Raw genomic sequence first — 13,311 nt, 5'->3', positions numbered from 1 at the left:
CAGCCATCCTCAGTGAGATGGAAGGTACATCAGAGTCAACCCAATTCTCACAATATCTTATACTTCTGCCATCACAATAATCAATCAGCTATATATGACAGTTAATAGTCAGCTACAGTTCATCTTTTATTTGCCAGATTTAAAATCATCATAAGTAATTAGTGATTTTAAATCTATAAATTTGTAATACATGTAGTAATTTATAAAGTTAAATTTTATATCTTAATTAGGTTTTTATTTAGAGTCAGAGAGTAAAATGGTATTTATTCTATGTATGTATATATATACAGTTATTTTTTTTTATAACTGGTTAATATTGTAACAAAAACTATTATATAAATATATCTTCAAAATATTTAAAGTTTAATTTAAGAAAAAAAACAAGCTTACCTTATCATAAGTATAATTAGACTGATTAAATGAATTTTGTACTGGATGGATAGCTTGAGGAACAATTATAAAACATAACGGAAACAAAAAAAATGCCAAGTTTAAAAGAAACAACCATCGTAGAAAATAAAAATACGATGCTACTCCTGTACCAAAATGACCTTGAATTTCTTTTAAATGTGTATGCCAAATGTCAAATAAAGATAAAACATCACGAACATCACATTTAAGTTCTTTCATATTCTGAAAAAAAAAAATTATTATTTTTTCAGGAACTTTTATAAGATTATCATTTTTATACTGTACATTATTGAATAGCTTAAAACTATTTCTTGCAGTTCTTATGTTCTAACCACCAATTTTTCTTTAATTTTTTCAATTTAATATATTGCCACTAAACAGATTTTTGCTGGCTGGACAGAAGGCAACACCAATCTTCAAAAACCTATTTAAATAGAACTATGGAAAACCCACTCATGGAACTAATCTGTTGTAGAAGTCAAAAATAGAGTTTGCTCCTTAAAAAGCAAACTCCGTTTTTATTCTCAAGTTTGAATTTAGTTCTGTTCAATGTAAATTATTATTATTATTATTAGTTTCATGCTTTCAAGTAGACTGTCATTTGTTCTACCAATAAAATATATTACTGATAAAAAAAATAATGGAATAAAGCCATTATGTAAATATCAGAGTTTTTCTAACTCAAAGAAAAAAAATAAAAGATATCTGTTAAACAGAAAATTTATAGACAAAAACTTCATTTTTTGTCTTAGTTGTTTCTCATTCTGCTGTAAATGTATAATTTCATATTTTTCATAAATTCAACATAATCCTAATCAAGTTTTTTAATATGCATTTCAGCCTCACTCTTACAAAAACAATGCTATTATTTCTCTTAATGAAATAATTTTTTGATTCCTTAATTGCATTTTAAAGAGTCAAAAGAACTTTTTAAAGCTTGTAACTTTTCAATTATTCATATACAATAGTCTATTAATTACAAATATATTTAAGTGTTAATGTTTCTGGCATACTTTATGCCATTCTTGAACCTTCATAAAAAGAAAAAAGTTATTTGATTATATCATCAAATCAATTAAAATTATAAAAATGGAATATAATAATACTTTTGTTATTCTGTTCTATCTCCTCCATAAAGACTTGAGAACAGCATAAAATATGCTAAAAACTTATTAGTACTTAAGTATTTTTGTGTTGGTACGACAATATTCACGCCAAACACTGTATAAACGTTGCGAAAAGTTCATTGAGTTCAGCGTTATATCCACATTTGCTTGTCGCAAGTACTTTCGACGAACCTTACTGTCATCGTCTTCAGGCAAGTGCATAAATTTGCCGAAAAACTTTAAAAAAGAACAAATCCGATGCAGAATAGAACGCATAAAGCTTTACCAAAGCCGTTACGAATGTAAAGCAAAAATTCAAAAACATTCGCAAAGTACTTGCGACAAGCAAATGTTGATATAATGCTGAAATCAGTGAACTTTTCGCAACGTTTAAGTATTTTTGTAGCTTACAGACTTCTATATAAGAATAATTAAAAAGTTATAAATTAAAATTGTTATGTTTATTTATTAAAATGAAAAAATTATGTGCGCTTCTTTAATTCATCCTTTTACTTTAAATACTTCAAACAAATCATCTTTATCATCTTTCATTTCATTTTCACTTCCTGTTTATAGACAAAATTTTTATTAAGTTAATAATGTATTAACTTAAATTGTCTTATTAATTATTTATTTATTATAGCCAACTCTAGCCCGATAATTCGGCTCTTGTGGATGTATAGTTAATAATGTATATTGATAGAATATTTAATACTATAAGATAAATTTATAGTATAAAATTAACAATCAAATTTAGGTCAACTTATCTATAATGATAGCAATCATGTCTCATTTTTTGAAGAAATATCTAAAATTTAAATAGTTTCTTATCCCTTGCTATTCCTGTCAATAATATTACATTAAAACAACTGCCCAAAAATTAGTTGTTAGACTGAAAGAACATCAATAGAAAATATTAAAATTTGTAATTAGTTATTACTATAAATATATAGTAGTAATAATAATATTCTAATTAAAGATTTTCCAAATCCTTAAATAAATATTAATAAGTAATTTATTGTTTTTTTTTAAAAATAAAATTTTTGTATATAATAATTTTTCTTCTTCTTGTGTCGATTCCGGCCATCTTTGGACCACGTACAAACAACTAATTATGACTTGCTTTTCCCTCTTCCCTTCCCTTTGTTTTTCTTCCTTTCTTTCCAATACCTCTTCATTCTCTCGCTCTGCTGTTGTCTTTGCTCCTGAGTGAAGTGTCTTCCACGTCTGTTATTTTCCTTTTCCTGAAAGCCCTTGAAGTTCCTTATTTTGTTCCTAAACCTTTCCCTGTTCTGAATATCTTCTTCCAATATGCCCATTTCTGCCATGTCTTTTTGAGTGTCATTGATCCATTGATTCTTATTCTTTAGGTTGTTGAAATATGTAAAAATTTGTTTCGTTAGCCTATTTTCCCCCATTCTCTTTATATGTCCAAAGAAGCTTACTCGCCTTCTCCGAATTGTATCCGAGATTCTTGGGATTTTTTGATAAAGCTCTTTATTGCTCCTTAGCACGTAATTACCATGTTCATCTATTTTTGGCCCCAGAATTTTTCGAAGGATCTTCCTCTCTTTTTTCTTCATATTTTCTATTTCCCCCATTTTAAGAGTAGCAATACCTTCTGCTGCATAAAGTGCTTGCGGTTTTATCACGGCGTTATAATGTCTAATTTTTGCATTAATGGAGATTGATTTTTTGTTGTAAATGTCTTTGGAAAGTTGATAGGCAATTTCCAACTTCCGTGTCCTGGCACAATTTGCTGCCTTAGACAACCCATTTGTTTGCAGTTAGATCATTTATATTCTTGAGTTGTAGTTTGATATTTTTGTTTTGTTCTTCTGGTTAATTAAAATGTTTACATCAAAACAGGAATATCTGTATTTTACCATTGATTTTAATTTTAAAAATTTAGTAAAATTATCAATACTTCTTAATTCCAAACTGATTCCAAATAATAGCAATTACAGTTGTTACTGTTACTATGTAACAGAAATTTATATTAGATTTTTCACTATAAAATTTTCTATTATTATGTCAAAATTTCATGTCAAATAATAAATTTTTATTTTTAAATATTACTAATAATGAGATTTTCAGAATTTTACTTATGTTATCTTTCACTAAATTTTTACAAGTCTAGTAAACTAAAATTTATATTCAAGAAAAAGAATATATTTCTTACAAGACTGTACGTTTACATGAGTCCTTATCCTTCCAGTCTCTTCACACGCTTTTTTAGACGCAATAACAAGTCTATGGCGGAACTGACCTTTTATTGGAGGCTACTGTCCGCCATCCAATGTAAAAAAGTTATAGAGTCCTCTAGCGTTAGCATACATATTCTTAAAAAATAATAATTATATAAAAAATTGCCGAGATGAATTCACATTCAAGAAAAAGAATATATTTCTTACAAGACTATACATTTACATGAGCCCTTATCCTTCCAGTCCTCCAGGACTCAAACTTTTTTACATTGGATGGCGGACAGTAGCCTCCAATAAAAGGTCAGTTCCGCCGTAGACTTGTTATTGCCTCTAAAAAAGCGTGTGAAGGGACTGGAAGGATAAGGACTCATGTAAATGTATAGTCTTGTAAGAAATATATTCTTTTTCTTAAATGTGAATTCGTCCCGGCAATTTTTAATAAAATTTATATGATTAAAAAAAATTTGTAGTTTTCAATTTAACATGTGATTATTAACTCTAATAATTCATTACTGATTACTTATCTCATAGTATCATTCTCATACTTCACTTTAAAAAAATGGTATTTATCAATAAAGAGAATTTATTTTCATATCAACTAAAATTGTTTAGCATATTGTAATAAAGTATATGAATGCCATTTGTAATATTCTATAACAAATGGTATTCAAGATCTCTGGTGTGTTAAGAAAAATGTAAATGTTATGGTTAATAAAATTTTTTTGATATATTGTAAACATTTTTTCATTGCACTTTTGTGTATGCTATTTTAGGCAATAATCTGTATTTTGCATAGTCTAATCTTTTGATAATTGACTTTAGTAAACTTTTGATGATTAAGTTTTTAAGTTATATCTTAAAAAAGTTATTATTCATTAAAATGAATTAATGTTTTTTGAATAATTTGAAATATAGTATATTTATAAACAGTGCTATATTATTTTAAAAACTTCTAAAACATAGAACAGTTTTTAAATTAAAAAATTATCATCATTTTAAAATTTAATACAAAATTTTCTATATAATACTGATATTTCAGATATAATATATTTAATACTTCAATTTTGGATTTATTTATAAACTTTAAAAAATTCTTAAAGTTTTTTAGTATTGTATTTTGATTAAAATATACAGGGTTCTTACTCAAATTTTTTTTTAAATTTCCATGACTTTCCCTGACCAACTTTGTACAAATTCCCTGATCCTCACATCCCTTACAGTATGACACATTGACAAAATAAAACAGCATTTGACTATTTGACTTACTATGCATACATGTTTTGCTTCTCAAACATTTTAGTTAATTATTTTTCCTAATTAGCAGATATATTTTTTATAATTGCCCAAAATTACTTCTTGCAATGCCAAAAACTTTAAGAAAAATATTAATACTGTCTATCAGCATTATTATTTTTTACTTGAAATATTACTACATGTACTTTTGACAAATTGCAGATTGTCCTCTTCAGGCATAGAATAATAGAATCTTAATGAAACCTTACAATTTAAAATATATATTAACTAGCAGATAGGCCCGGCGTTGCTTGGACAAAAGTAACAATAGCGAAGATTAAGATTATTATGTTATAGTCACAGAAGAAAAAGAGTAATTTCATCAACAAACTAAATATTTCTAAAGAAAGGTCAAATTTGAAAATCAAATATTCTAATATTATTCAATTTTCACGTGTTCTGATTATATTGTTCGATTTTCATCGAATGTTCTAAAGAAGTAAAGTCAAGAAAAACCGAACTAATCTGTTTAAATTTGAAAATTGAATATGTTCTAACATATTACTCTTTCTTTTTTTTTCCTCCAGCACCCATAAATCTTGCACATTGCTTTCTCTTGTTCTCCATTGTTACTTAACACTTCCATTGTTGATGGAAGTGTTAAGCCTTAATCCTGTCCCTCTCCCCGTGGGGAGGAATTTCAAAAAATCCCTTCTTAGTGTGAGTTCTCGTGACATACCCTAACTGTGTACCAAATTTCAACTTTCAACTCCTAACCGATTTAGCGAATATTAAGATTATTACGTTATAGCCAACCTTACCCGTTTTCACAGAATGCAAGAATTGGGTCCTCCGTTTCCAGAATTTTTAGATAAGTCTAAAAATATGTTCGATTTCCCGCAAAAATGAAAAAAAAACTGCATCTGCGTCTTGCACGTCGCTTTCTCTTAACACTTCCATTGTTACGTAAAACATCCATCGTTAATTGAAGTGTTAAGACTTTAATCCCATCCCTCCCCGTGGGGAGGAATTTCAAAAAATCCCTTCTTAGTGTGCGTTCTCGTGACGTACCCTAACTGTGTACCAAATTTCAACTTTCAACTAACCGTTTGGGATCTGCACTGATTATTATTATTATCATCAACTCGTCTCGATTATATATATAGATATGTTAATGTGTTTAAAATACACATTAATTCACCATTTGGAACACATTAACATATATTTTAAATTGTAAAGTCCCATTAAGATTCTATTATTCTATGCCTGAAGAAGACAATCTGCAATTTGTCAAAAGTACTTGTAGTAATATCCTGAAGAAGACTGGAAAATACGGTTGAAAACGTTTGTTTTACAATTAAATATTTTACTGGTCACTTAAAGGTTGTTGTGAGTCTATTGTATATTATACCAGTACCTATAAACAAGTGTAGTTAACCTGTATACAAGGTATATATTTATCTCTTAATAAATATCCTGAACTTTATAAAATATTAATTACTGAAACAAAAATCAGAAAGTGTTTTGTTATGCAATCAAAATTATTAAAATGAAAAATGATAAATATTATCATTTAAATTATTTATCATTTTGTGTACTTTGTAAATTTTTGGAAAAATATGTGTAAGCTTGGGAAAAATTTTGCGTCCTAAAAATATTCTGCATCCCTTTTCATAAGTTGTATTGCATCACATTACTTCTTGCTGCCTGTAGATGGCTACACTTAGTCAAGCACATTGTCAGAAAAAATCAACAAAGCAGCCAAGGAAGCAAATTCCGACTTTTTGAAAATTTTTAACAAATTTCCTGACATTCCATGACTTTTCTGAACATGAATGAAAATCCCAGACTTTCCAGGTGTGTAGGAACCCTGAATGTATTATGGGAAAATTTTAATGTTTTCCAGCAAAAAATTTTTATTTTTAATAAAAACCAGCTTATAGATTAATGATACGTATCAAAATCTAATACAATTTTACATAAAAACATGCTAAATAAAATTTTTACCATTGAAAAATTTTGTTTCATAGAAGTTGTAGAAACTTTTTCAATCTTTTTCTCCCAATGCTGACAACTATGCAATCGCTGAATTATTCTTCTCTTCATAGTAAGAGTTTGCAATGTTGCACGTAAAGTTTGTTTCATTTCTTCTTGTGACAAATCTTCATTTTCAATTAACATCTGTATGTAAAAATTAAAATATTTAAAAAAATAAAAAAAAAATCAATATTTAATTTTTTTATAAGCACTATAATTATTTAAGATAGCTGTTTCAAAATTTTATAACAGCAAAATTTCAATACTAAGAATGTCTGTTTAATTTTGTTTTATAAAATATTACAATTTTATACATATAAAATAATTATATCAGTAGTTGTCTTTATTTTAATGAATGAACTTTGACTGCTGTAGTCATTATTTATCCCAATTAAAATTTATCTGAACAAAAATATAATATTCAAAAAAATACATTTTAATCAAAATAAATCCAAATACGTCTTAATACATTGAAATGATCCTCTATTTAATATAAATAAATTATGTATTAGAAAAATATATGATAAAGTTTGTTCTTATGGAACAAAAATAACTAGCAAATATATTTTAATGATAAATAATTTAACTAAAAATCAGCTATAAATTAAAAATATTTATTTTAAATCCAACAATAGTTTAAAAACTGGCTTATATATCCTGTTACAATTGGCCATTATATAAATTCAATTGCTATAACTTCGATCTGTAATCAAACAATAATAAAAATAAAAAATATCTCATTTAAGAAAACTCATATTACAGAGGTGGGCAAGCAAGAGTTCAGTGGGAGCCGAAATGTAGGTTTTGTAAAATGCACGGGAGCCGCAGTTCTGTACAGTCATGGCAGATAGTATGGTAAGGCAGAGAAAGATAGGGTGTCCCCATCCAGGTTGAGAACTTGTTTTCAAAGACTAGATTTGAAATGTCAATTTAATTTATTGCACCAATTTGGAAATAAATTACTAAATATTACATATATATAATTACATATTTTCACAAAATTGTGGAAATAAAATTGAAAAATAATAACAAAAAGCAGAAATTAACACTTTCAGCAAGAGCCGCATGTAAATCAAAAAGAGCCGCATTTGCCCATGTCTGTCATATTATATTTGATTATTATTACATAGTGCAATTCTTAAAACTGAATTTCTTTTAAAACCAAATTAAAATATGTCATTAAATATGTCATCAAAATTAATCATGACCAGAATGATATTAAACATCATTTAATATCATTCTGGTCATGATTAATTTTGTAGTCACTAAAGTAGTGTAATTTTGTAAAACATACCAACATTTGATTTAAAATTTGAAATTTCTCTGAAATATTTACAATAAAATCATTATTATTTTTTAATTTAGAAATTCTAGAAAAATCTACAGAATAATGTTCTTTAACTCAGAAATATTAACACTTAATAATAAAACATGTTTTAATATATAATCACAAATCATTTTATAAATAATTTATCAACACTGCAAAACTTTGTCAAACATACAGATCTATTGTTTTAAACAAATTTTTGCACTGTATTTTACCTATATAGTAAAACCTCCCTAACTTGAAACTGTCTACTGGTTCTAGCACAGTATATTACTTTTTCCCATAACACAGTTCTGTTAAATTGAAATTGTTAGTACTTTTATGTTTAACCTCCTTTCCTATGTACTCTCCACCCTTTAACAGATCCATGACCAGTTTCTCTTATGTTCCATGTAAATATAAATAATTAAGACAAACACTACAGCTCCATGCCAAACACAACATGTCATTACAACCTTGTGTTGATATTCCTTTACTGATATAATGTTACTGGCATTCTAATTGGGATACAAGGAAGTGTCTTGACAACATACTCAAAAGCACTTTAAACTGTATTCAACATTGTAGCCATTCTGTACAAAAGCGATTCTTGGGGAACAGCTTAATAATGGGAAATTTATGGACATAGAAAAAATATTTGAGAAAAATTGAGTATTAAACTGCTGAACTCAAAATTAACACAGTCAAGATTTTTTTACCATCTTGAACTCTGACTTAACAAGATTTTGGTAATAATTATATAAAATATATTAATAACTTTTACAATGTTATAAACACACTTACCTGATATACATCATCATCATTTATATTAGCACTATGATACCTCAGTACATTGGCATTTGGTTTCCATGCTTCCTGTTGGAATTGTTTTGATATCTCTTTTCTTCTTTTTGGTAGACTAGCCATTATAAATTCTAAAAGAAAAATAATTCAGCAGATCCTTTACATAAATTAATTTAACATGTGTGTCATTTATAAATTTTAAACTAAATTATACAAACTAAAATTAAATTATTCAAACTATTTATATTTATATATTAAATAGCCTAAATGCATTTGTTCCTGTTTAGATTTTATGAACGATTAAATACTTTTTTTTATTTATTTATCAATATAACATATTAATATACTCCTGCCTTATGAACAAATATATTACTTTTTACAACTTTTGTTTATTATTTACAATAATGAATTCTATATTAGTTAATTTTATTGAAAAAGTGTACAAAAGTAAAAGATTCACTTTAGAATAAATTAACTTTGGAAAAAGAAACAGTCATAATATTCTTACTATTATTTTCATAATCATTCAAATAAATCAAATAAACAAGGCAAAATATGTAGTAAATATAAAATAATGCTATATAAAATATTAAATGCTATATAATAAATATTCAAAATACTAAAACTACTTGGTAGTCAAGTGAGAAGCTTACATTTTCAATATGCTTTTTAAATTACACCAATTTAAATGGAAGTTAATGTGTTTTAATTTTTATTTAATGCTTATAAATAAAATACTAAATTCATAATTTTGGATATAGTCATAAAGAGAGAGGAAACAGGAGTATCATTTCGTAAGTATGAGAAACCATGTAATATTAAAAAAACTATTAACTACAAATCTTATTGTCCCATAGAGGCTAAAAAGAATGTGTTTATTATGGAATTAAAGAAGATTATTAGCAGAAAGACTTTACAGGAAGACATGGATATAGAAATAAGACAACATTTTAAAAAATTTATGTTAAATGATTGAAAGTATTTTACATCTTATTCATAAATTGTATGGCATGTGTGTGACCATATTTATTTACTAAGAGGCAATTGTCATTGAATGATTCATTACAAAACTAGCAAATTTTGCAGTACACTATGACTAAAGTCTAAATGAATATTAAAAATTGGAAGTGTGTATGTCTAATGCAGGCAGAATCATCTATTAATAGTAATAATTATGAACAAAGTCTGTTCAGAATGGACTTTAACTATTCACTTAATTTAAACTTACTGAAATTTACTACTGCTAATTTATCTATAATTAGCAGTAGTAAATTTCATTGACATTAAATAACATTAAAAAAGCATTTACATTCTGTTTTTCATATAATTTGCAAGTATACTAATAAAATATAAAATCGGTACAGTAAAATCTCAGTTTAAAGAACCTCTATTTAACAGACAAAATTTCTCTTCCATATATCATATGTGAAAAATAACATCCTGTTAATTTTAAAATGCTTTCTATATATAATTAAATTACTAGCCAGTTTCAATTCACAAAATGTAAATATTGTATTACCATTATTTCATCGTTTAAGCATAAAAGAATTAAATTTTATCATATATTTAATTAAATTAATCAGCATATTTTTAATGTAATATGGATTAGATAAAAAAATTATCTTATCAGAATTACATCAAAATTAAAAGAAAGAAAATTAGATATTTTTATTTTCTTTAATTTAACTTAGATAACAATTATTAATCATCAAATAACAATGAAACTATTTAATTTTTAACTGAATTTTAAATGTGTTTAATAGTTTCAATTTTGTTCAATTAACAAAGTTAAACAGATTTTGTTCAAAAACATTACTTTAATATCTAGAAGTTTTTAACTTATAAATATAATAAATTTTAGTTTTTATACATATTTAACATGCTGCTATTCAAATTTGAATGTAATTCATCACTTAAAATACAAATAACTAAAAATATACAGTTGAACCTTTATGTTTATCTTGAAAACCTCTAATTCAAAATTTATTTTTTCCCTGAATTTTCAGCCTAAATTCAATGTATTTTCCATGTTTGTCTCAAATAATTTTCTCCCAAAACCTCTGTAGCACAAATTATGGACTTAGCACATACTTAGCAAAATAGTAGGCAGAAATACTAGGAGCATTAAAACATATTTCCTAGTGTGAGGGGAAGAGAACCACTAAATCATCAAAAGCTATTGACAAATAACACAAAATCAATAGAAGTCAGAAGAACAGAACCATTATCACAAACAAGTGTGAAACTAAATTTAAATTCCTTGCTAGAACTATTATCTACAGAACCTTCAGTCATCTCAACAGCAGACTTATGGCTTAAAATAGTTGATCTAATAACCACCAGTAATGATAAACTGGTGGGACTGTTTTCACTCATTCAAGAAGAAATTAACATTATTCAAAATGAAATAAAATAACTTAAAATGCAATTACAATTGGCTAACGAAAGAAATGAAAAAATGGAATCTGAACTAACTAAACTACACCTTGGAAAAAAACTAACTCAATATAAGCTTGATACACTGACTAATATTATGAATAATAATACTGTATATAAAAATAATATATAATATATAAAAAATAAATAATAATAATATATGACTATTCAAACAAGTTAAAAGAAATAACCAAAAAAGAATTATCAGCTTTTTCTCAAATTCTTTAAAACTACTGCAATGAATCAGAAGATGTAAAATACAGTGACTGATCAGTTAATGAACATAATCTGTTTCAAAACTTTGTTTGCTATCCGAATTGTTCATTAACTGATTATTGATTTACCGCAGGTTTTTATGGGAATTTGATTAACATTTTGGAGACCCCAAAAAATAAAAAAAATATATACTTCCTTACGGTTAATGTTACCTTAGGTGGCCAAGATGGCGGCTCGTCTCTAATTCCAGCAAGGAAACAGTGGAACGCTCGTTCTAACCTAACCTAACCTATTCTAACAAATTACCATAATTATTAGCAATTAAATTATTAGAATAGGTTAGGTTAAAACGTGCATCCCACTGTTTCCTTGCTGGAATTAGAGACAAGCCGCCATCTTGGCTACCTAAGGTAACATTAACCTTTCTTACTACATTTATTTACCGTATTTTACGGACTATAAGACGCACTTATTTTCTTCGAAAAATTGCCTCCAAAATTCAGGTGCGTCTTATAGGTATTTTTTTTTTAAATTGCTTAAAAATTAAGGTGCGTCTTATAGTCCGTAAAATATGGTATATGTAATAATAAAAATACATATATACACAGTCTTGCATTTTTATTAGTCATGTTTTTTTCCATTTATAGGGGTTAAAGAATCTGTCTATTGCCAATTGCTTTTCTCTCTTCTTCAGGATTTTTCAGAAGTAATTAATAGCATTGTAATTGTAGAGATCCCTAAGCTTATTAACCTCAACCTGGTTTGGATGCCATTCTAAGACCATCATTCTGACATCCTCCCACTTCTTCAAAAAAATGTTTAATAGCAGATATCAACAATTCTCGTTTTCAGAAGAAAACATATTTTGCCAAGTTTCTTGGTGTTCTTCATTCAAGAGTTCTTGGCATTCTTCTGTCATCAGATAAGTTTAAGGTTCCATTATGAGCTCTTCAATGTTCTTTATTTCTCAGATGTGATTTTTGTTACTCCTTAAGCTGCTTGAGTCCTCTTGATAATACAGTATCTTTCTTAGAAAAGATTGAACTGTGGCCTACTGTATCCTGTTCAAGCCATACTGCCCAGCAAAATCAGACATCATCTGCCCACTCTCTACCTTTACTAATATACTCTCACCTTTTGAAAATAAAAACTGAGGCAAAACTTAACGAGTGCCCGCCCGACAGTCTCACAAATACAATAAAAGAATTGTTTCTGTCAAAAAAATAAAAGGCTGGAATTATAAGGAAGAGTTTCAAAGTTTGGAGAAATACTATCCGATCAGTATATACCAGGTTGAGTGTCGATGTCGATGTTTCCTGCACTCCAAAAAGTTTCGAATTGTTGCCTGAAGACAAGAGAAGCCCAATTGGTATTCATTATTATGTCGTTGCTTCTTGTGTTTGTTCTGTGAGGTGTTCGTTGTCTGAACGTAAAAATCTTTTGCAAAAGTGTTTGTTATCCGATTTGTTCGTTAACCAATCCCCACTGTACATATATTCAATACCTCATTCAAATACAGTAATACCTCAATTTTCATTGACTTCAGTTATCGTCG

General features: G+C 27.1%; 1 protein-coding gene across 1 annotated transcript in view; it reads right to left on the bottom strand.

Annotated features, from left to right (window-relative positions):
• LOC136976048 (transmembrane channel-like protein 5) overlaps window positions 1–13,311 on the bottom strand; it is a 52,609-nt gene that overhangs the window by 34,702 nt on the left and 4,596 nt on the right. Inside the window, exons 2-4 of the mRNA XM_067271233.1 lie at window positions 9,105–9,235; window positions 6,965–7,138; window positions 391–633 (exon numbers count right to left, since the gene is read on the bottom strand). Of these exons, the coding sequence (XP_067127334.1) occupies window positions 391–633; window positions 6,965–7,138; window positions 9,105–9,227 (540 nt within the window). The 5' untranslated portion in view covers window positions 9,228–9,235. The remainder of the gene's footprint in view (window positions 1–390; window positions 634–6,964; window positions 7,139–9,104; window positions 9,236–13,311) is intronic.

The sequence above is a fragment of the Centruroides vittatus genome, unplaced genomic scaffold, assembly GCF_030686945.1.
Source record: "Centruroides vittatus isolate TY-2023 unplaced genomic scaffold, ASM3068694v2 contig_393, whole genome shotgun sequence".
In the NCBI taxonomy this organism is placed as follows: domain Eukaryota; kingdom Metazoa; phylum Arthropoda; class Arachnida; order Scorpiones; family Buthidae; genus Centruroides; species Centruroides vittatus.
The sequence above is the reverse complement of the archived record's forward strand: the minus strand, read 5'-3'. Positions and strand labels throughout refer to the sequence as shown.